Genomic DNA, 25,160 nt, shown 5'->3' on the forward strand with positions numbered 1-25,160 from the left:
GAACTTTACGCGTGCCTTCATCGGCAGCCAATGTTGCTGCCGGTAGTAGGGTGTCACGTGGTCAAATTTTTTTAGTCCAAAGATTAGTCTGACTGCCGCATTCTGCAACAGTTGTAGGCGTCGCATATTTTTTGGGGAAATTGCCAAATAGGCGATGTTACAGTAGTCAAGCAGGCTTAGTACGAGGGATTGGACTAGGATTCTAAAAACCGATGTAACAAAATAAGCTTTAAGGGATCTGAGTTTCCAGAGAGTGAAAAATCCCTTTCTGATTAAGGAATCTACTTGGTCTTTCATGGTTAGGCATTGATCCAGAGTTACACCTAGTATCTTTATGGAGGGCTGGATAGGGTAACTAAGGTTATTGATACAGAGGGGTGATTTAATAAGAACATAAGAAGCGCCATCTCCGGATCAGACCTTCGGTCCATCAAGTCCGGCGATCCGCACACGCGGAGGCCCTGCCAGGTATACACCTGGCTTATTTTATAGCCAACCATATCTTTATATGCCTCTCTCAAGGAGATATGCATCTAGTTTGCTTTTGAAGCCTAGGACTGTCGATTCCGCAATAATCTCCCCTGGGAGAGTATTCCAGTTGTCAACCACTCTCTGTGTGTAGCAGAACTTCCTGATATTAGTCCTGAACTTGTCCCCCCCTTAGCTTCATTTCATGTCCTCTTGTCCGTGTCAAATTGGACAATGTAAATAATCTTCTCTGCTCTATTTTGTCGATTCCTTTCAGTATTTTGAAGGTCTCGATCATATCCCCACGCAGTCTCCTTTTCTCAAGGGAGAACAATCCCAGTGTTTTAAGTCGATCCTCATATTCCAGTTTCTCCATACCCTTCACTAGTTTAGTTGCTCGTCTCTGCACCCTCTCCAGCAGTTTTATATCTTTCTTTAGGTAGGGAGACCAATGTTGGACGCAGTATTCCAAGTGGGGTCTGACCATTGCCCTATAAAGCGGCATTATAACTTTCTCCGATCTACTCGAGATTCCTTTCTTTATCATGCCGACGGCTTCAGGGTCCTATCTATCAGTACACCCAGATCCCTTTCTAGTTCACTTTTTCCCAGAGTTGCACCTGACATTCTGTACTCGTATTCCTTATTTTTACTGCCTAAATGCATTACCTTGCATTTCTCCACGTTGAACTTCATCTGCCATTTCTCCGCCCATTTTTCTAACCGACACAAATCGCTCTGGAGTTCCTCACTATCCTCCTGCGATCTGATTGCCCAGCAGAGTTTTGTGTCGTCTGCAAACTTGATGATCTCACTGGATGTTCCTTCCTCCAAGTCATTGATATAAATATTAAAAAGGATCGGCCCAAGTACCGAGCCCTGGGGTACACCACTAGTCACTTTCTCCCAGTTGGAGAACTTCCCATTAATGCCCACTCTCTGCTTCCTGTTATCCAGCCATTTGCCTATCCATCTTTGTATATCTCCCTCTATGCCATGGCTTTGTAGTTTCCTGAGAAGTCTTTCGTGTGGAACTTTGTCAAATGCTTTCTGGAAGTCTAAGTATATTATGTCCACCGGCTTTCCACTATCAATTTGCTTGTTCACGGTCTCAAAGAATTGGAGTAAATTCGTCAAACACGATTTCCCTTTCCTGAATCCATGTTGACTGGGTTTCATCAAGTCGTGTGTGTCCAAGTGCTGAACTATGCTATCCTTGATGTCAAGTGGATGTGGTGAAGCAATGAAAAAAGTCATTTTATCTGAATTAAGTTTGAGCCTAAAGTTTGTCATCCATTGTTCCATCATATTTATAGCTTCTGAAGCTTTGGGAATAGTTTCGGAGACAGAATTGGTGAATGGGATGATAATCGTAAAATCATCTGCATAACTAAATAGTTTTATCCCCAGCTGGGTTAGCTTCGTGCCCAGTGAGGACATGTAGACGTTGAAGAGCAATGGGGGATAGTGGAGAGCCTTGGGGCACACCGGATGGATTACTCCAGGTGTCGGAAAGCTCATAATTAAAACGAACCTGATAGGTGCGGGATATAAGGAAGCCACGGAACCAGTTCAGCACCTTATCCTGGATACCAATGGCATCTAGGCATTGCAGCAGTTTCATGTGGTCCACTAGATCAAAGACAGAACTCATATCGAATTGCACTATCAGGGCATTAAGGCCTTTACTAAACAGTAGGTGCAAATTGTCTAAGATAGCCGCAATTACTGTCTCCGTACTGAATAATGGCCTAAAACCAGATTGAGTTTCATGGAGGAGAGAGAATTGATCAAGATAACCCATCAGTTGGGTGTGAACCAATCCTTCCATAATTTTTATAATAAATGGAATGGAATAATAAATGGAATGGAAGCTACCGGTCTATAGTTGGATATTAGGGCTGAGGATACTTTACGATTTTTTAGAATTGGGGTTATAATAATGTGACCATTATTAGAGAGGAACTTCCCATTGTTTAGGTTGTAAGCCAAGTATTGCATCAGTGATAATTTAAATTCTAAAGGTGCTGCTTTCATAATTTCTGGGGGGCATGAGTCCAGAACGCAATAGGATCTAGAGTATTTGTTATATAATCTGATATAATCATTCCACTCTAAATCCTGAAAGGAGCTCCAGATCATGTCTGCCGGTATATCATTTCCTTGGGTGTTCGCTATTTGATGATCACAAGAGTCGTTTGTTGAACAATGGATTCTAAGGTTCTTAATTTTAGAATCGAAGTACAGAGCTAAGTCATTTGCAGAGGGTAGTTTAATGTGTGTGGGTGAGGTGTAGCGAGTGGTGTCAAATAAATTTGTGATCAGGTTGAATAGCTCTTTTGTATTGATTCCTTGTGAACCATTACAAGATGAGTTGATTTTAGTGGAGTAGAATGCTTTACGTTTGTCTTAACATTTGTTTGTAGATTTTTATGTTAGCTCTCCAGTTGTTACGGTCGGCTAGTTCTCCTGTTTTTTTCCAAGTTATTTCCAGTCGTCTAGCTATTTGTTTCATTTTTAGAAGTTCGATGTCAAACCATTTGTTATATTTATTTGAATTGCTTTTGCTATTACGTATAGGGGCGATTTTATCTAAAATGGATGTGCTGGTTGTCGTCCAGTGATCCCAAAAATCGATTCCTTCATCTATCTCTGTTTGCAATTCGTATTGTGACCAGAGTTCTTTTGGATTAATATAGCCTCTTGTGTGATGTTCTCTTTTTATAATTGGGCGTGTTTTAGATTTATGATAAGACCAGAATAGCTGGAAATAATAAGTAAAATGGTCAGACCAGATATCATGAATCCAGGTGCCTTTAAGTAGCGAAATGGCAGGGTCTGGGATATCCTTTGTGGACATGGCTACCACATCCAATTGATGGCCTTTTTCATGTGTTTGTGTGGGTAGAGGAAGATTGTAATTGATTAGGGATAGAAAGTTTTTGAACTCTATCGCATTTGTGTTGTCCACTTCACCTAGGTGTAGGTTTATGTCGCCTGCGATGATATAAGAAGGACCGATTGAATTGTTTAGGATAAATGCAAAGAAGTCTTCTTTGGCTTTTGGCCAGCTTTTTGGTGGGATATAGAATAATATGCAGGATAGGGATTCTTCTAGTTGACAGTTGCTAATTTTACAGGCTAAAATTTCTAAATGGTCTGTCATTTTGGAATCCAGAAGTTCAAAGTCAAATCCTTCTTTAAGAATAATTGCTAATCCTCCTCCTTTTTTCCCCACGCGGTTTAGTGGAAGGATTTTGAAATTGCTTGGTAGGAGATCAATTATTATTGGATCATCTTCAGATAGTAGCCATGTTAGGCAGGCTATTTGCTTGTTGATGATCCAATCATTAATTAGGAAAGCTTTATTCCTGACAGATCTAGTATTAAGGTATGCACAGGAGACAGATGTGGGTGTGATAGTTTTGGTAGCGGTAGTGGTTTTGACGGGTTTTACTTGCCTTATTCTTTTTTTAAGTGTTCGTTGATGTCTTCTTTTATTTGAGATAACGATAATATGATTTATTGTGTTTTCTTGTGAATTAGTGATGTATAAAATTGATAGATCCGGGTAGTTGATTGATTGTAATTGTGGGTGGAGTGAGTTAACATCTTTGATGTTGCCAATTAACAGACAGATCACTAAAATCAGGAGGGGATTCATGTTAGCAGGGTAAAGTATTATTCCTAGCACAAAAAGTGTAATGGAATGCCTGTGAATTCTTGAGTTATCGTTTGTATGGTTGTTAATTGGATTGGCGTAGTTTTGAAGGTGGCCCAAATAGATATAGTTCGTTAAGCAATTCTATTGCAAGTCTCTAGTAATTACGCAAGCATCTAACAATTACTCATTCATTTAGCAACTATATGTGTCTTTGATGATAACACAAGCCTCTATAGTTCCTAGGTTGTCCTAATTCAAGTCTCTAACAATTGTACATGCAATTAACAGTTACACCTCCATCTAGTAATTGTATGTCTCTGATGGAAACATATGCCTAATAGTTATTTATGCAGGCAGGCAGTTCTGTCTTCTAGTCTGTGGGCTCTCGGTGGTTGCAGCTGGTCCCGCTGCTGCTTAGGTGTAAAAGCAGTTGATCTCCCACTGCTGCTGATATTTAAAAGCAGGCAGATTGATCTCTCCAACGGACTGCAGGGGGAGGAGCTCTCACGCCTGGCTGGATCGGGGCAAAGGGCTCTCGGTAGTGGCGGCTGGTCCTGCTGCTACTTAGGTGTAAAAGCAGTTGATCTTCCTAGCGGACTGCAGGGGGGGCGGAGCTCACACTCCTGGCAGGATCGGGTCTGTGGGCTCTCAGTGGTTGCGGCTGGTCCCGCTGCTGCTTAGGTGTAAAAGCAGTTGATCTCCCACTGCTGCTGATATTTAAAAGCAGGCAGATTGATCTCTCCAACGGACTGCAGGGGGAGGAGCTCAGACGCCTGGCTGGATCGGGGCAAAGGGCTCCCGGTAGTGGCGGCTGGTCCTGCTGCTGCTTAGGTGTAAAAGCAGTTGATCTTCCTAGCGGACTGCAGGGGGGGGCGGAGCTCACACACCTGGCAGGATCGGGTCTGTGGGCTCTCGGTGGTTGCGGCTGGTTCCGCTGCTGCTTAGGTGTAAAAGCAGTTGATCTCCCACTGCTGCTGATATTTAAAAGCAGGGCAGATTGATCTCTCCAACGGACTGCAGGGGGAGGAGCTCACACGCCTGGCTGGATCGGGGCAAAGGGCTCCCGGTAGTGGCGGCTGGTCCTGCTGCTGCTTAGGTGTAAAAGCAGTTGATCTTCCTAGCGGACTGCAGGGGGGGCGGAGCTCACACACCTGGCAGGATCGGGTCTGTGGGCTCTCGGTGGTTGCGGCTGGTTCCGCTGCTGCTTAGGTGTAAAAGCAGTTGATCTCCCACTGCTGCTGATATTTAAAAGCAGGGCAGATTGATCTCTCCAACGGACTGCAGGGGGAGGAGCTCACACGCCTGGCTGGATCGGGGCAAAGGGCTCCCGGTAGTGGCGGCTGGTCCTGCTGCTGCTTAGGTGTAAAAGCAGTTGATCTTCCTAACGGACTGCAGGGGGGGCAGAGCTCACACTCCTGGCAGGATCGGGTCTGTGGCCTCTCGGTGGTTGCGGCTTTTCCCGCTGCTGCTTAGGTGTAAAAGCAGTTGATCTCCCACTGCTGCTGATATTTAAAAGCAGGCAGATCCTTGGGCACATGGTCGGGTTGGGCCCATGTGCCTCAGGTCCCGCCCCCAGGAGGGACCTAAGGCTCCCGTGCCTATTCTGATTGGCCCAGGTGCCTTAGGCCCCACCAGTAGGCGGAGCTTTGGGACGGATGGGCCAATCCGGCCTCATTCCGTCGTTGGCTGCCTGCCGGACAGGCAGGTTTGGCTCCCGTCTGTCCGGCCAACTACACAAAGGTACGGGGGATGGGGGTGTCGTGGGGGTCGGCCAGGGGGGTCTCGGGTCGGCTGGGGGGGCGTTCGGAGGTTCTTGGGGGGGGCGGTCGTTGGGGGGAGGGGGGTTTGCGTCGAGGGCAGGAGGGCCTGGGATCCCTCCTGCCCGTAATGTAGTGCGGGGTGGGGGTAGGGGGTCGCCGTGGCCAGGAGGGCTTGGGCTCCCTCCTGGCCTGATATTGTTGGGGAGTCGGCGGGGCAAGAGGGCTTGGGCTCCCTTTTGCCCCGATCGTGTCGGGGGGGGGGGGGGGGGGGGGGGAAAGAGGGCTTGAGCTCCCTCTTGCCCCGATCGTGTCGGGGGTGCTGCGGTTGGCTGTGGCAAGAGGGCTTGAGCTCCCTTTTGTCCCGATCATGTCAGGGAGTCGGCGGGGCAAGAGGGCTTGACGTCAGAGAAAGGGCGGGACCGCCGGAAGAAGCAGCGCAGGCGCAGGGCTCACAGAAGGGCCGGGACCGCCAAAAGGAAGCAGAAGGACACCGGTAGGAGCTTCTACATGATGGTGGGGGGGGGGGGTCGGGAGGCTGTGGGGGTGTGAGCGGTCCTTCAGGGTGTGGGTGCGAGCGGTCCTTCGGGGTGGGGGTGCGAGCGGTCCTTCGGGGGGGTGAATCGGACGTCGGGAGGGAACTATGTAAAAAAAATTTTGTACAATGCGCTCACGTGTATAACGCGCAAGGTTATGCACGGTTTGTAAAAACCGTGTATAATGCGCTCGTTATATGCGTGAAAATACGGTAATCTTTTTATAGATGAAACCATGCTTTCAGAAATATTCTTCTCTATTCTCTATAAATGTTTACATCATAGCATGCTTAGACATTTCTGTAACATTTTATTAATGAAGGAAATTTAATGGAACCATGGACACAGATTCATGAAAGTTTTTGATCATGGGTCCTGTGCAGTTCTATGCTTTATCTTAGCCCATATATGGAGATGAAACTTAATTCTTTTGCTTTACCTAATTTATATATTTTGAAAAGAGCATTGAACTCTTTCTAATATGTATTGTACTATTGAATCTTTTTAAAGGATCAGTTCCATGATAAGTCTCCCTACTCTCTAATGTTTGGTCCTGATAAATGTGGCGAAGATTATAAACTGCACTTCATTTTCCGACACAAAAATCCCAAGACTGGAGAATATGAGGAGAAGCATGCCAAACGACCGGATGCTGATCTGAAGACATACTTTTCTGATAAAAAAACTCACCTCTACTCACTTGGTAAGAATTCTAATGGTGAAAATAGGAAGTAAGTCAATAAGCCTTGAAGATAGTAATATTACTTGTGTATTCATGCAGTTCTGCTTTTGCTAAGAGTAGATATCTTTAAATTGTTGCCTGAAGCAAAAAACAAAAGGAATTGACCCCAAAATATCTACAAAGAAGAAAATCCAGAGAAAACAAAAAAAACCTCTGGAGTGACAATTTTCCTAAATGGACTTTATTTGAAAGTGTCAAAGTTCCAAAGGTACACTGAAATCATCCACATTTCGTGATGCATTCGCTAACACTTAGAGCCATCATCTTTTTTTCTACTTATCAACAACAAACCGCTTTGACAAAGCGACCCTCCCTTTTATGTTTTTATCCAAACCCCACTATCTCCTTTTTTCTTCTCAAATATGTAACTTTCACCCTCCCCTCCCCTCTACCCTCACTGTCTAGTTTGTCCTGTAAAAGTTATTTGTATACACATAATATTTTTAATTCTTTCAGTTTCTCTTTCTTTTAAACTTATTGTTAACCGGCCAGATATTAACTTGATGGTTGGTATATCAAAATTAATAAAACTTGAAACTTGAACTTGAACACATAAAATAATTTCATCCACATAAAAATAAATCATCCACATAAAAGCCTTAAAGGACCTAGTCCGCTAGGGAGCCGGAAGTGAGACACTGCTTGCATTTGCAAGTAGTGTCTCACTTCCAGCTCACCACACAATTGTAAGTCTTCACCTTTAGGTGTCCAAGTCTTGGAAAAGTCCTTAGATGGTCATTATCTCTTCTTACGTCTTACATTGGGGGATTGGAGTTATTTGTTATTGGTAGTCTATGACCCGAATTCATCAGAATATTCATTCCTACAACAATTGGTTAGTCTTCATTCCTACCATTCGGGTGATCCGTTCTTTGTGGTAGGTTATTTTAATTTGGTCCATGTCCCTGATTGCGATAAGTCTGGTTTGCAGTCTACTCCCCTGGGGGCTAAAGGACGCCTTCTTGATGATTTATGTGATACTCTATCAGTGGTGGATCCTTGGCATTTTTTACATCCTGAGGTCAGGGATTTTACTCGCCTCTCTCGTGCCCACAACACTTGGTCGTTGGTCGACTATTATTTTGTGTCTCCAGTTCTATTTTCCTCTGTAGTATTGGCGGAGATAGGCCCCTTGAGTATATCTGATCATATTAGATTTGGCTAGACATTTATTTGGATGCAGCATACCTACGTTCTCTTGTCTTGGTGATTTCCCTTTTATCTTGAGTTTCGGCGATTTCTGCAATCCCAATGGGATGACTACTTGACAAATAATGCCCAACATCAAGAAGATCCCGTTCTATTCTGGGAAGCAGCCAAGTTGGTGCTTCGGGGTCAGGTGATTTCCTTTCTTTGTGCCCGAAATAAACATATTCATCACAGCGTCCTCACTTTGGAACGGGCCTTCCGGGCTGCTAAGAAGGCTTTCTTCACTGCTCCTTCAGAGATCACGAAGGAACGGTATTTGACTGCTCAGGGAGCTCTCAATTCTCTGCTTCACTCCCGCTATCATCGGTGGGCCGCTTATCATGTTTTCAAAGGTTTGGCAGCAAACCACAGAATCGCTGGTTCCAGCAGTCCCCAGCTGGAACCAGCGATTCTCTAAAGCTAAGTTTTATTTTTTTTAGAGTTTCATACCCAAAATGATAAAGCTATAACCTGTTTGGTTTTGCGAAATCAACTAGAGAGATATATACCATTCTTCTGACACTCTATTGAACTATGCAATGATTGGGTGGTGAGGCGATTTTATAGCCTTCATGTCTCTGAGCACAGTTCCTAAAAACAGTAAAGAACATTTTTAGATTTTTTTCTGATTCAATACATATGGAGTGACTGTTTGTTTATGTTCTCTTTTGTCACTCAACAGCTTAGTACTGTGTGAGTTATATTGCCTCTCTTTTTGGTTTTTTTACTACTAAAAAACCGGAGAGATCCCGGAGGACTGGAAAATAGCAAATGTCACGCCCATCTTCAAGAAGGGCTCAAGGGGCGACCCAGGAAACTACAGGCCGGTGAGCCTGACCTCAGTCCTGGGAAAGATGATGGAGGCACTGATTAAGGACAGCATCTGTGAATATATCGAAAACAATGTGCAGCTAAAACCGAGTCAGCATGGCTTCTGCAAGGGTAGGTCTTGCCTCACAAACTTATTGTACTTCTTTGAGGGGGTGAACAGCCAGGTGGATAAAGGGGAATCTATAGATATCATTTACCTCGACTTCCAAAAAGCCTTCGACAAGGTACCACACGAGAGACTGCTCAAAAAGATATGGAACCACGGGGTGCAAGGGAGGTCCACCGATGGATCAAAAACTGGCTGGCAAACAGGAAACAGAGGGTTGGCGTAAAGGGCCACTACTCGGACTGGAAAGGGGTCACGAGCGGAGTTCCACAGGGGTCGGTGCTGGGACCGCTCCTGTTCAATATCTACATAAACGACCTAGAAGCGGGAACCAAGTGTGAGGTCATAAAATTTGCAGATGACACCAAACTATACAGCAGGGCTCAAACGAGGGAAGACTGAGAAGATCTCCAAAAGGATCTAACGCAGCTGGAAAAGTGGGCCGAAAAATGGCAAATGAGCTTCAACGTAGGGAAATGCAAGGTCATGCACGTGGGGAAAAAGAACCCGATATTCACTTACAAAATGGGGGGAACACCACTAGGGGTCAGTAACCTAGAGAGAGACCTGGGAGTGATGGTAGACGCAACACTGAAGGCATCGGCGCAGTGCGCCACGGCCTCAAGGAAAGCTAACAGAATGTTGGGTATCATTAAGAAGGGTATCACGACCAGGACGAGGGAAGTCATCATGCCGCTGTATCGTGCAATGGTGCGGCCGCATCTGGAGTACTGTGTCCAGTACTGGTCGCCGCACCTCAAGAAGGACATGGCGGTACTAGAGGGAGTACAGAGAAGAGCGACTAAACTGATAAAGGGAATGGAAAATCTCCCATATACCGACAGATTAAAGCAGCTAGGACTCTTCTCCCTGGAAAAGCGGAGACTTAGAGGAGACATGATAGAAACCTTCAAGATCCTGAAAGGCATAGAAAAAGTAGACAGGGACAGATTTTTCAAATTAAGGGGCACCACAAGTACAAGGGGGCACTCGGAGAAACTGAAAGGGGACAGGTTTAGAACAAACGCTAGGAACGCTAGATTCTTCTTCACTCAGAGGGTGGTGGATACATGGAACGCGCTTCCAGAGGCTGTGGTAGACAGGAACACATTAAATGGTTTCAAAGAAGGTTTGGATAGATTCCTAGAAGAAAAAGGGATTGAAGGGTATAGATAGATATATACCACTGCTCAGGCAATGGGCTTGATGGGCCACCGCGGGAGCGGACCGCTGAGCAGGATGGACCTCTGGTCTGCCTCAGCGGAGGCAACTTCTTATGTTCTTATGTTCTTAAATTAAAAGCAGCCAGTGGGAGTAATAATTATCCCAGGACAAGCAGGCAGCATATTCTTTACGCATGGGTGACGTCACCGACGGAGCCCTTGGTACGGACCTTTTTAACTAGAAAGTTCTAGTTGGCCGCACCGCGCGTGCCTTCCCGCCCGACGGAGGAGTGCGTGGTCCCCAGTTTCTTCGTTTCCGCGGAGCGAAGAAGACGCGTGTGTTTTTTCAACGGCCGTTGAACTCACTTTTTTGCCTTCCCGCTCGCGAATTTTTTCTTATTTTCTTTATTTTTACCTTCGGGTTTCTTTCTCTTGATTTACAAAAAAAAAAAAAAACTTTGATTTTTTCTACCCTTTTTTCGTTTTTGCCCCGGCGGGGCCTGTTGCCATTATCCAGGCCTCGGGGTTCGATTTTGCGGAGGCTGTTTTCCCCTTCATGCCCCCGCAGGCCGGTTTTAAGAAGTGCCAGCGGTGTGCCCGCCCGATCTCCCTCACTGACCCACACAATTGGTGTTTGCAGTGTTTGGGTCCGGAGCATCGGGCGGACTCCTGCACCCGCTGTGCTACTCTTAAAAAGCGGACGCTTAAAAACCGGCAAATCCAACAAAATCTTTTATTCGGCACCGGGTCGACGATGGACTCCTCGGCATCGACAGCGGTACCATCAAAATCGGCACCGTCTACTTCGACGACGCCCAACCCCGCATCGGCGCCGCTGGCGCAAGGTAAGCCGGCTAAGAAGCCTCCCCTTTCCCTCGAGCGCCCACCAGCCACAGTGGCGACACCGACCCTGCCGGCCTCGCGCCGACCCCGAAAGCGCTCCGCCCCGATTTCGGTGAGTGCCTCGTCATCGGCCTCCTCATCGCCGGGGCGTGGAGCGGCACCTAAGGAACCGAAACAAAAGAAAGCGGTTCCGGTGCCTCCCCTGGATGACCGAATTGCGGCCATCCTCCAGGTTCAACTGCAAGACCAGCTGAAACATCAGCTCGAGCACCTGTTGCCTACTATCCTGGCACCGCTCCTTTCGGTACCAGACCGGCCCGAGCCCCGTACCGAGCCACCGGTATCCACCCCATCGGTACCTATTAATACCTCCATGCCGATTCTTTCGGCCCAGCAACTTCAGGCCCATCCTGTGGTTCACTCCCATGCCACTGCGGATCCTCCTCGGGACTGGGCGGGGCACCATTCTTCCCGGGACCGGGACCGACGCCGGTCCTCTTCTCCCGGTACCGTTTCGGTACGCTCTGGGAAATCTTTGTCCAAGACTCACCATACCGAACCTTCCACCCCGGTGTCGCGGCATGCACACCCAGAGGTCCGGGACCCAGACTTGTGGGAAGAGTCCCCTCCTGGTACCGAGGAGGACCTCTCCTCCTCCGATGAGGATCCCTCAGCTCCTGACACCACCTTCAAACCCGAGCAATCCTCCTTCTCAAAGTTTCTCAGGGAGATGTCTGCAGCCCTATCTCTCCCTCTGGAGTCAGACTCCAAGAAATCCCAAGCCTTTCTAGAGGCTCTGGATTTTGAGCAACCTCCCAAGGAGTTTCTTAAACTACCCGTGCACGACATCCTACGGGAAACCTTCTATAAAAATTGGGAGAACCCCCTTACAGTGCCTGGGGCCCCCCGCAAGTTAGATAACCTCTATAGGGTTATCCCAATTCCAGGGTTCGATAAGTCACAACTCCCCCATGAGTCTCTCCTGGTTGAATCCACCTTAAAGAAGACTCAGGGCTCCAGTGTCTATGCCTCCACCCCTCCTGGCAGAGAGGGTAAAACCATGGACAAGTTTGGCAAGAGGCTCTATCAGAATGCCATGCTGGCCAACAGGGCGAACAACTATTCCTTCCATTTTTCATTCTACATGAAACACTTGGTTCAGCAGCTGTCCGCCCTCCAAAAGTATCTCCCAGAGAGGAAGATTCCACTCTTTCAACAACAGATCTCTGGTCTCCTTCAATTGAGAAAGTTTATGGTCCGCTCGATATATGATTCCTTCGAGCTTACCTCCCGTGCCTCTGCCATGGCTGTAGCCATGCGCCGCCTGGCCTGGCTGAGAGTCTCAGACTTGGACATTAACCACCAGGATCGTCTGGCCAACGCCCCCTGTCTTGGGGATGAACTGTTTGGAGAGTCCCTGGATTCCACCACCCAGAAACTCTCTGCGCATGAAACCAGGTGGGACACCCTGATTAAACCAAAAAAGAAGGCTCCGCCTGCACGACCTTACAGGCCTCAATCCTCATACCAGCGCAGATTCTCAGCCAGGCCACTCAATCCGCCTTCCCAACATCCTCGGCGGCCACGGCAGCAACATCACCAGGCACAGGCTCGTTCTCAATCCACTCAACCCAACAAGCCTCAACATCATCCACCACGGCTACTCTCTCAACTTCCAGACTCTTCCACCGGACAACCCTCCCGTAGAGTCTGCTTCTCACTCATCTCAAATCCCCCTCCTCCTGAGGGAGGTTCAATCCCTCCTTCTTCTCAATGCCATCGAAGAAGTACCTCCAGAACAAAGGGGTCAGGGATTCTACTCCCGCTACTTCCTGGTACCCAAAAAGACGGGAGACCTCCGTCCCATTCTCGATCTCAGGGACCTCAACAAGCATCTCGTCAAGGAGAAGTTCAGAATGCTCTCCCTTGCCACGCTCTACCCTCTTCTTTCTCAACACGACTGGCTATGTTCCCTGGACCTCAAGGAGGCCTACACTCACATCTCCATCAATCCGAATTCTCGCCGCTACCTGCGTTTCCAGGTGCACCACCGTCACTATCAGTACAAGGTGCTTCCCTTTGGCCTCGCTTCATCTCCCAGGGTATTCACCAAGTGCCTTATAGTGGTAGCAGCCTTCCTCAGGTCTCACAACCTCCAGGTGTTCCCCTACTTGGACGATTGGTTGGTGAAAGCACCTACGTCTCAACTTGTGCTACAGGCTACTCATCACACCATCTCTCTCCTCCACCTCCTGGGGTTCGAGATCGACTACCCCAAGTCGCATCTGCTTCCCACCCAGCGACTTCAATTCATCGGAGCAGTTCTGGACACCACACTAATGAGGGCTTTCCTTCCCTCCGATCGTCAGCAGACCCTGCTCCACCTCTGTCGTCAGGTCCTCATGCATCCCACCATTCCTGCCCGACAAATGATGGTCCTCCTGGGCCACATGGCATCGACAGTACTTGTCCTTCCTCTGGCACGTCTCCATCTCTGAACACCTCAATGGACTCTCGCCAACCAATGGTCACAGACTACGGATCTTCTTTCTCATCCCATCTCTGTGACATCATCTCTTCAGCAATCTCTCCAATGGTGGTTGAACTCCTCAAATCTTTCCAGGGGTCTGCTCTTTCATCTGCCCCCTCACTCCATGATCGTCACCACAGATGCCTCCCCCTATGCGTGGGGAGCCCACCTAGGAGATCTACGCACCCAGGGTCTTTGGACCCCACAGGAGCGTCAACATCACATCAATTTCCTGGAACTCAGAGCCATGTTCTACGCCCTCAAGGCTTTCCAGCATCTTCTCTGCCCTCAGGTTCTTCTCCTGTGCACAGACAATCAAGTCGCCATGTACTACATAAACAAACAAGGCGGCACCGGATCTCGCCTCCTTTGTTTGGAGGCTCTACGCATCTGGACCTGGGCCACGGCCCGCAATCTCTTCTTCAAGGCTGTCTATATCCAGGGCGAACAGAACTCCCTGGCCGACAATCTCAGCCGCATCCTTCAACCTCACGAGTGGACACTGGATCCTCCAACACTCCACTCCATCTTTGCTCGCTGGGGCACTCCGCAGGTGGACCTCTTTGCAGCACCTCACAATCATCAGCTACCCCAATTCTGTTCCAGACTCTTCTCTCCTCATCGTCTGGCCCCAGATGCATTCCTGCTCGATTGGAAAGATCGGTTCCTGTATGCCTTCCCTCCACTTCCTCTGATGTTGCGGACCTTGTTCAAACTCCGCAAGGACAGGGCCACCATGATTCTCATCGCCCCTCGGTGGCCTCGACAACACTGGTTCTCCCTCTTGCTCCAACTCAGCTCCAGGGAGCCCATTCCTCTTCCTGTGTTTCCTACTCTACTTACGCAGCAGCATCAATCTCTACTACATCCCAATCTGTCTTCGCTCCACCTGACAGCTTGGTTTCTCTCGGGCTGACCTCTCCAGAGAATCTATCTCAGCCTGTCCGTCTCATTTTGGACGCCTCCAGGAAACCGGCCACCCTCCAATGTTACCATCAGAAGTGGACCAGGTTCTCCTCGTGGTGTCTACGGCATCATCATGATCCCACCTCTTTAGCGGTGGAATCTGTACTGGACTATTTGCTCTCACTGTCCAATGCTGGCCTCAAATCTACCTCCATCAGAGTCCACCTCAGTGCCATCACTGCGTTTCACGAGCCTATCCTCTGAAAACCTCTCACGGCTCATCCACTGGTTTCCCGGTTCATGAGAGGTCTCTTCAATGTCAAACCACCTCTGCAGCCTCCTCCTGTCGTCTGGGACCTGAATGTGGTTTTATCAGCACTCATGAAACCTCCATTTGAGCCTCTTGTCACAACTTCGCTCAAATTTCTTACCTGGAAGGTGCTTTTCCTAATTGCCATCACCTCTGCCAGGAGGGTTAGCGAACTGCATGCACTGGTCGCCGATCCACCATTCACTGTTTTTCACCATGACAAGGTAGTCCTGCGTACCCATCCAAAATTCCTTCCGAAGGTGGTCTCAGCTTTTCACCTCAACCAGTCCATTGTGTTGCCCGTCTTTTTCCCTAAACCCCATTCTCATCTTGGGGAACAGGCACTGCACACGCTGGATTGTAAGCGTGCCCTGGCCTACTACCAGGGCTCACCGCTCATCTCCTCAGCTCTTTTTGTCTTTCGACCCTAACCGTCTAGGTCGTCCTGTCTCCAAACGGACGCTTTCCAATTGGCTGGCTGCCTGTATTGCGTTCTGTTATGCTCGGGCCGGTCTCTCACTAGAAGGTGCTGTCACGGCCCACAGAGTCCGAGCTATGGCTGCGTCTGTGGCTTTCCTCCGTTCCACGCCCATCGAGGAAATCTGCAAGGCGGCCACTTGGTCCTCAGTTCACACGTTCACTACTCACTACTGTCTGGATGCCTTCTCCAGACGGGATGGACACTTCGGCCAATCTGTGTTACAAAATTTATTTTCCTGATGGCCAACCATCCCTCCTCCCTCTTTGTTAGCTTGGAGGTCACCCATGCGTTAAGAATATGCTGCCTGCTTGTCCTGGGATAAAGCACAGTTACTTACCGTAACAGGTGTTATCCAGGGACAGCAGGCAGATATTCTTACGTCCCACCCACCTCCCCGGGTTGGCTTCTTAGCTGGCTTATCCTAACTGGGGACCACGCACTCCTCCGTCGGGCGGGAAGGCACTCGCGCACGCGCGGTGCGGCCAACTAGAACTTTCTAGTTAAAAAGGTCCGTACCAAGGGCTCCGTCGGTGACGTCACCCATGCGTAAAGAATATCTGCCTGCTGTCCCTGGATAACACCTGTTACGGTAAGTAACTGTGCTTTGTTGTAACTTAAAAAAACTCACTTTGATTCGTATTTGGAGCATGCACATTAAACAATTCCAGGGTATTTCCCATGCTCATTTTCACATGTACCCACCTACCCAAGAGATCAGAATCAATCAATTGAAAATTAGCTGAATATTTTTTATTTATTAATATGGCAACCCCAGCTTTTTTCCCAATTGCAGGGGCGAAAAAATACTTTTATCCAACCCCCTTCCAACTTTTTTGACTCTAGCATTGAAAGGTGCATCTCCTGTATATAATATATATCAGCATTTTGTTTTTTCAAGAAGGCAAGTATTTTTTTCCTTTATTATTTGATGGTTAAGGCCATTAACATTTAATGAATAAAGTTTAATCTCCATTATAAATTTTTATTTCCATATACATAATCCAATATAAATAGTTAGATTTATTTAAAGTAATTTGAATAGACACATTACCCAGATTTTGAAATTTTGAAAATTAAATTTTTCCTTCACAAACCATCCCCTTCCTACCCTTACTCCCTGCCCCCCCAACCCAAATCATTTTAAAAAGTGAAGACTTGGTAGCACACATATTAGATCAGGCAACAAATGACCCCTGACAGACTATCATTAAATTTTCAGTAAAAGTAAGTCACCTAAAACATTAATCATAGTTCATCTATTAACTGATTAAAATTCATAAATTATATAGATATTTATATATTCACTAAATCAGTATGCATGTATAAAAATATTAAAACTATAATCATAGATCTATATGTGATAAAAAGCAGTTTAAAATTGAATCCCTATTCATTATAATATTCCATTTAATGTTATATATACTGTAATTTAATATAAGTTTAGCAATTTCATGAACTAAATGATAATATCCAATTTAAAATATCAGTACTATAACAAGTTAGTTATTAATTCCTATTATTTTAATACATTTGTTTCTTTCCCTTTTCTTTTTCCCCCTTTCTTCCCTTTCTCCCTTACTGAAAATATATATAAATAAGTAAATATTAAACTTTATCGCTTTAATCAGAGCCTTATGACTTTCAATACAATTAATAAAACTATTATATCTTACTAACAGTTCCAAATCTAATGTAGAATATTTCTATTCAACTAAATTTTCAAATAAAATAAAAACATTATATATTGAGTTATAAGCTTTACATAACCCTTTCTACATATCATTTTAACTTCACATCAATCAATCTGAAGCACATTCATCCTAAAAAAAAAAAAAAGATATTCTTAAAACTAGACTTTCCTTTTACATTATGCATATCAGCAGAAAAATTAACATTAACAGAGAACCATTATTATGTGTATGGAACTGTAACCCCACGTTCATAGAAGCTGCAAGAATCATCTTTGGTAGCGACATCAAAATCTATAATAATAAATATTAGATCTATATGATTGAAGATCAGATATACAGGAAGTGTAATATCAGTTATCCCAGGACAAGCAGGCAGGTATTCTCACTAGTGGATGATGTCATCCGACAGAGCCCCGATACAGACGTCTCACAAGCATATTTTGCTTGAAGAAACTCAGAAGTTTCGAGATGCTTGCACCGTGCATGTGCTAGTGCCTTACCGCCCGATGGTCCGGGCGTGTCTCCTCAGTTCTTTGCTTTCCGCGGAGCTGAGAACTTTTACTTCGATTCTGCGCTGACTGAATTCCAGTTTTTTGCCTTCTAATAGCCGCGGTTTGAGTTCTTTTTACTCTTATCGTGAATTTTATTTCTTTTATTTCCTTTTTAAAAAAAAATAAAATAAAATTTCTTCCGGCGATTCGGTCGGGTCGGCCGCGTGGCTCATGCCCCGTTCCTTCGATCTCGCGGCGGAGCTTTTTCGGCCTATGTCCCGGCCAATTACTGGTTTTAAAAAGTGTAGCAAGTGCCAGCGCGCGATTTCGCTGAGGGACCCGCATCGACGCTGCCTGCAGTGTCTTGGTCCAGAACATTTCCCGAAATCGTGCCGGCCTTGTTCCACTCTTACAGCGTGGGCGTTTAAGCGTTGCTGTTTTTTGTGGGAGTCGATGTTTAAAATGGAAGCTGCGAAAGAACCTTCAGCTTCGACTTCGGCTGCCGCTTCGCCTGCCCATGCGAAGCCCGCCACCACTCCTACTGCTCCGGGTCTCCTGAAGCCAGCCTCCTTTGTCCAGGTTTCGACCCCGTCTTCGGCGCCGGTGCCTTCTGTCTCTTCGGATCAGGTACCACCCTCTACCATTCCACCCGTGGTTATCAAAGTGCCGAAAGCTTCCAAGCAAAAGCACTCGACCATGAAGGAGCGCGAAGACCGTGCTGGAGGACCCCCTTTCGGTGCGGATCCCTCCATATCGGCTTCGTTGCGGTCCCTTTTGGAAGCTCAGTTTGTCGAGCTCATGCAAATCATGGGACCCAAGTTAATTGCCACCATCCAGGGTGACCTCCCGGTTCCGATTCCGGGGGGCGGACCGCCCCCTCCTCCTCGCCGGTCGGTCTCGCTGCTTGGCGAGGAGGAGCGGCGTGCGGCAGCCGGTCCCTCGAGGCGGGCCTCCTTTAGTGACATGCCCCCTTTAGAGCCCATCACGTCTCCAGATGAAGAGCTCTGGCATACCTCTTCGGGTAATCGAAGCCCTGGGCATCGCAAGTTTCAGGAAGAGTTCTTCCGCACTCCATATCAGGCCTGGACTGCATCTCGAGAGGCGTCGAATCTTCTGCCTCTTCGCTCCACGGCCTCAAGTCCCATCTACTCGCTTGAGGCGTCGGGGGACCATGCTAAACATAGTCGTCGTAGATCTCCCTCCAGACACCGAGAGGTGCATCGATCCAGACATTCTTCACGGCACTCCTTGCGGCACTCTGAAGTTTCACCGCAGAAGAAGCTGCCGCGTATGGGGTACTCTTCGTCGGACATGTCTCCTCCACAGGGGCCGGAGTACGAGGAACCGTGTACTTCTTATTCCTCCTGTCGTTCCCAGGTCTCTGTGGATCCCGAGGCCTCGACTTCCTCTAGTCCTTCTCGGAGACCTGTGCTGGCGGATCAGTTGTCTTTCTCTTCTTTCCTCCGGCTGTTGGCGGATGACCTGGACATTACCTTGGATACCAGTTCTCGGTACTCCAAGGAATACCTCGACACCATGCATTTACCTCATCCTCCTGCGGAGTCTCTGCGCCTGCCTCTGCATAAACTACTCGATCAAACGTTTATGAGATGCTTTGAGACACCATACTCCATTCCTGCGGTCCCTGGCAAGTTGGATGCCCGATACCGCACGGTTCATCACAAAGGGTTCGAGGGCTCTCAACTCTCTCACCAATCCCTCCTGGTCGAGTCCTCCCTCAAGCGGTCTCATCAAGCGGTCTCATCCGTCCCAGGTGTATGCCTCGGTGCCTCCGGGTCGTGAGGGCCGGACCATGGATAAGTTTAGCTGGAGGATATACCAGAACTCGATGATGGCTTCCCGAGTTCTGAATTATACTTTTCATTTTTCAACTTATTTGGAGTTCTTCCTGCCTGTGCTTCGGAAGTTCACGCCTTACATTGAGTCTCAGGCTCGCTTCGAGTTCGAGGAAGTGGTGGCCTCGCTGTCCCAGTTTCGTCTCCAGTTGATGCAATCCACTTACGATGCTTTTGAGCTTTCGGCACAGGCTGCCGCCTGTTCCGTGGCTATGCGTCGATTGGCATGGCTTCGGACCATTGACATGGACCCGAACCTCCAGGATAGACTTGCCAATGTTCCTTGTGCGGGAGCGGATTTGTTTGACGAGTCCATCGAGACTGTAACGAAGAAGCTGTCTGATCATGAAAAATCCTTTCAGTCCATTCTTCGACCCAAGCCTAAGCCTCAACAGTCTCGTCCGGCTAGACCGCCCTTGATCTATCAGAGGCGTTGCACTCCAAGGCAGGCTCCAGCTGCGAGGCAACCGGCGAAGAGGCAGCCGCCTCAAAAGGCTCAGCAGAAACTTCAGCCTTCTACTGTCCCCAAGGCTCCTCAGCCTTTTTGACTCTCTCTCCGGGAGCATAACCACCCTCGTTATGCATCCTCCTGTTTTTCCTATAGGGGGGTCGCCTCCATCATTTATTTCATCGTTGGGAGGCTATTACAACCGACCTCTGGGTCCTGTCCATCGTAAAGGAAGGATACTCTCTTCAATTCCATCGGGTCCCTCCGGACCACCCTCCAAGAGAGTATCCTTCCAACTTGACTCAGACCGCCCTTCTTCTTCAGGAAGCTCAGGCTTTGCTCCGGCTTCGAGCCGTCGAGCCTGTCCCTGTGGACCAACACAATCGGGGGTTTTACTCCCGATACTTCCTTGTTCCGAAGAAGACGGGCGACCTGCGACCGATACTGGACCTTCGGGTCCTCAACAAGTTCTTGGTTAAGGAGAGGTTTCGCATGCTGACCCTTGCTTCGCTCTACCCCCTCCTCGAGCAGAACGACTGGTTATGCTCTCTGGATCTCAAGGAGGCCTACACTCGCATTCCCATTCATCCGGCCTCTCGCAAGTTCCTCAGATTTCGGGTGGGACATCTACATCTGCAGTATCAAGTGCTTCCATTTGGCCTATTTTCGTCTCCCAGAGTCTTCACGAAGTGGCTGGTAGTGGTGGCCGCTGCACTCAGGAACAGGGGTCTTCAGGTATTTCCCTACCTCGACGACTGGCTCATCAAGGCCCCCTCAGCTCCTGAGGTCATTTCGGCGACCCTGGCTACGATTTGCTTCCTGCAGAGTTTGGGCTTCGAGATCAACTTCCCCAAATCTCATCTTCAGCCTACCCAGTCTCTCCCCTTCATCGGGGCGGTCCTAGATACCATTCGACTCCGAGCATTCCTTCCTCCTCAGCGTATGGATGCTCTTCTTCATCTCTGCCAGTCTGTGTCTTCTTGCCAGTCCATCTCAGCGAGACACATGATGGTCCTCCTGGGCCAGATGGCCTCTACAGTTCATGTGACGCCTTTTGCCAGACTCCATCTCAGAATTCCTCAGTGGACCCTGGCTTCTCAATGGACTCAGGTGTCAGACCCGTTGACTCGACACATCATAGTCACTCCTGCTCTTCGGCAGTCTCTACTTTGATGGATGACCTCTTCGAATCTTTCCAGAGGTTTGCTGTTTCACACTCCTCCCCACCAGAAGGTTCTCACAACCGATTCATCGACCTATGCCTGGGGAGCTCATCTGGATGGTCTTCGCACTCAGGGATTCTGGAACAGTGCGGACCGACTCCATCAAATCAATCTTCTGGAGCTCAGAGCCATCTTCAATACTCTTCAGGTTTTTCAACATCTGCTTCACGACATGGTGGTCCTCATTCGCACAGACAATCAGGTCGCCATGTATTATGTCAACAAGCAGGGGGGGCACGGGCTCGGCCTCCCTCTGCCAGGAAGCTCTCAGAGTCTGGGATTGGGCGGTTCGCCACAACACCTTCCTCAAAGCTGTCTACATTCAGGGGAAGGACAATGTCTTGGCAGACAACTTAAGTCATCTTCTCCAACCTCACGAATGGACACTCCATTCCCAGCCCCTTCATCAGATCTTCTCTCAGTGGGGGACGCCTCAGATAGACCTCTTTGCGGCTTCCCACAATTTCAAGCTGCCTCAATTCTGCTCCAGGATCTACACTCCTCATCGTCTCGAGGCAGATGCCTTTCTGCTGGATTGGGAGAATCGCTTTCTGTATGCGTTTCCTCCCTTTCCTCTCATTCAAAAGACTCTGGTCAAGCTGAAGTCCGACCATGCCACCATGATTCTGATAGCTCCTCGGTGGCCCAGACAACCTTGGTTCTCCCTTCTACTTCAACTCAGCAGCAGGGAGCCATTCCTTTTTCCAGTGTTTCCTTCACTGCTTACTCAGCATCAGGGATCTCTACTTCATCCCAATCTGCAGTCTCTCCACCTGACAGCTTGGTTCCTCTCAACGTAACTCCTCATCAGTTTTCCCATTCGGTGAGGGATGTCTTGGAGGCTTCCAGGAAGCCTTCTATTCGTCAATGCTACTCCCAAAAATGGACTAGATTTTCTTCCTCGTGTGTTTCCAATTCTATGGAGCCTCAGCGAGCCTCCCTATCCTCTGTATTGGACTATCTTCTGCACCTGTCTCAGTCTGGTCTCAAGTCTACATCTATACGAGTCCACCTGAATGCTATTGCGGCTTTCCATCAGCCTCTCCAAGGGAAACCTCTCTCTGCTCATCCTGTGGTTTCCAGATTTATGAAAGGACTTTTCCATGTCAATCCTCCTCTCAAACCTCCTCCAGTGGTTTGAGATCTCAATGTTGTCCTTTCTCAGCTTATGAAACCTCCTTTTGAGCCTCTCAACAAGGCTCCACTAAAGTTTCTCACTTGGAAAATGGTTTTTCTAGTGGCCCTTACGTCTGCTCGCAGGGTCAGTGAGCTTCAGGCGTTAATGGTGGATCCTCCTTTCACAGTATTCCATCATGACAAGGTGGTCCTCCACACTCATCCGAAATTCCTGCCTAAATTGGTCTCTGAATTTCATCTCAACCAATCCATTGTACTTCCAGTGTTTTTTCCAAAGCCTCATTCTCATCCTGGAGAATCAGCTCTTTATACTCTGGACTGTAAACGTGCTTTGGCTTTCTACCTGGATCGCACCAAACCACACAGAACTGCTCCTCAACTTTTCGTCTCCTTTGATCCAAACAAGTTGGGACGACCTGTGTCGAAGCGCACCATCTCCAACTGGGTGGCGGCTTGTATCTCTTTCTGCTATGCCCAGGCTGGATTACCCCTTCCCTGTAAGGTCACAGCCCATAAGGTCAGAGCAATGGCAGCCTCTGTAGCCTTCCTCAGATCGACACCGATTGAGGAGATTTGTAAGGCTGCCACTTGGTCCTCAGTTCATACATTCACCTCTCATTATTGTCTGGATACTTTCTCCAGAAGGGATGGACAATTTGGCCAAACAGTGTTACAAAATTTATTCTCCTAAATTGCCAACTCTCCCACCATCCCATTGAGGTTAGCTTGGAGGTCACCCACTAGTGAGAATACCTGCCTGCTTGTCCTGGGATAAAGCAATGTTACTTACCGTAACAGTTTGTTATCCAGGGACAGCAGGCAGCTATTCTCACGTCCCACCCACCTCCCCTGGGTTGGCTTCTCAGGCTAGCTACCTGAACTGAGGAGACACGCCCAGACCATCGGGCGGGAAGGCACTGGCGCATGCGCGGTGCAGGCATCTCGAAACTTCTGAGTTTCTTCAAGCAAAATATGCTTGTGAGACGTCCGTATCGGGGCTCTGTCGGATGACATCACCCACTAGTGAAAATAGCTGCCTGCTGTCCCTGGATAACAACTGTTACGGTAAGTAACATTGCTTTTTCCTTTCAGCACTGGACTGTCTTAAACAATGAAGCTGATTTAATGAAATCTCAGTTAAAATAGCATCCAAAAGGGATAAATCATTATTATTATAGGAAATAACTTGAAGCTTTATATCTGTTACTCTAAATCTATGGGCATCCAGGACTACATATCAAGTGATTGTGACTCCAAACCAGACCATTGCCAAATATTATTTTTAATTTAATTTTAATTTATTCAATTTTTCTATACCGTTCTCCCAGGGGAGTTCAGAACAGTTTACATGAATTTATTCAGTTACTCAATCATTATGTGGAGTCAGATTAGAACATTGGCAAAATATAAAATATTTTAAATCCAATTATGTCTCAATGAACTCATAGTTATGCTCCAAACCAAAGAGATAAGAACCATCAACCTTCTGGTGATGTTCAATAACCAGCATGCCTTTACACTAGTGACCCAAAGGTATAATATTAGTTGTAGATTGGATATTAAGTATGTGCCTGAACATCTTTCCACATTTTAAGCCTCTGTCTGTAAGAACCGATCTTCCCAGCTGTGGGATTAATCCTACCCTGTCTGCAATTAGGGTAATCATCAGTTGTGGAACGCAGAAGACAGAGTACTAGAAGGCGGTTGTAGGTTGAAGCTGTAACACGATGATAATATTTTAGGTTTTTCATGTCTCTGAACTTTCAACTTTCTGCTTCCAGCATGTATTACCATACATTCTCACAATTTCCATCTGATAAAAGGGAATCCAGACTCAGTATGTAACTTTAACGTTACCTTCCTACTTATTCAGTACCCTGAAGCATTGCTCTCTGACACATAGCAAAAATAACGTATTCTGTCTGAAGCATTCTATTTCTTATAGAGAAAATCCGTTGAAAGACTTTTTATGTTTTAAGGTTTTTATTGATTTTTTCACATATCAACAAGTGTTATAAATTTTCCATACATTTATCTTAACAATACACTTGATATCTCTATAATGTATTTTATATAAACCATATTTTATATTATTTTTCTTATGAATTTATATAACATATATATTGTAATGATTTTATCAATTATTATTTAATTATGAACCCTTTTCCCTCCCTTTATCACATTAATTTCTCATAAGACTATCATTCATTCATTATGATATATTTTTTATAATGTATAATAAAGAGAATAAATTCTTTACTCCTTCCCTCCCTCCCTTCTTTAACCATTATCTTATTATGGGAAAAAATTAAAATCAGTCATTGCAAAAATCTGTTAATGGTCCCCAAATCTTCTTGAACTTATCCATATATCCTTTTTGTGTTGCAAATGTACGCTCCATCTTTTTGAATTGAATACATAACATTCTTTTCCGTTATCTTCAAGATTTATATAAATGAAGATACTATTTGAATTATATTTTGACAACCTTTGAATATGTCTTAAAAATAAGAATCTACGAAACTGACGGTCGATCCAAGATGGCCGCATGAGCAGTCGCATGAGTCTCACGCTCCCGTCTATTCCTTGACATAATTTGTCCACTCAAACCTTTACCTGTTTCACGATGCCGAAGAGGAGGGGACGTAGCGCTGCTGGAGCCTCGCAGCGCTCCAGAACAGCCGTCTTCGGGAACATCGAGGACTTGATGAGGAGAATGCAGGGCACGCCGATAGCTTCGGGGAGTTCCCCGCAGGAGACACACGGCGGAGGCGCGTCAGTGGCGTTCA

At 47.1% G+C, this 25,160-nt stretch overlaps 1 protein-coding gene across 1 annotated transcript in view; it reads left to right on the forward strand.

Moving 5' to 3' along the window:
- CANX (calnexin) overlaps positions 1–25,160 on the forward strand; it is a 280,620-nt gene that overhangs the window by 157,918 nt on the left and 97,542 nt on the right. Inside the window, 1 exon segment of the mRNA XM_033927187.1 lies at positions 6,936–7,128. Coding sequence (XP_033783078.1) covers positions 6,936–7,128 — 193 coding nt within the window.

This window comes from Geotrypetes seraphini, chromosome 18, assembly GCF_902459505.1.
Source record: "Geotrypetes seraphini chromosome 18, aGeoSer1.1, whole genome shotgun sequence".
Classification (NCBI taxonomy): domain Eukaryota; kingdom Metazoa; phylum Chordata; class Amphibia; order Gymnophiona; family Dermophiidae; genus Geotrypetes; species Geotrypetes seraphini.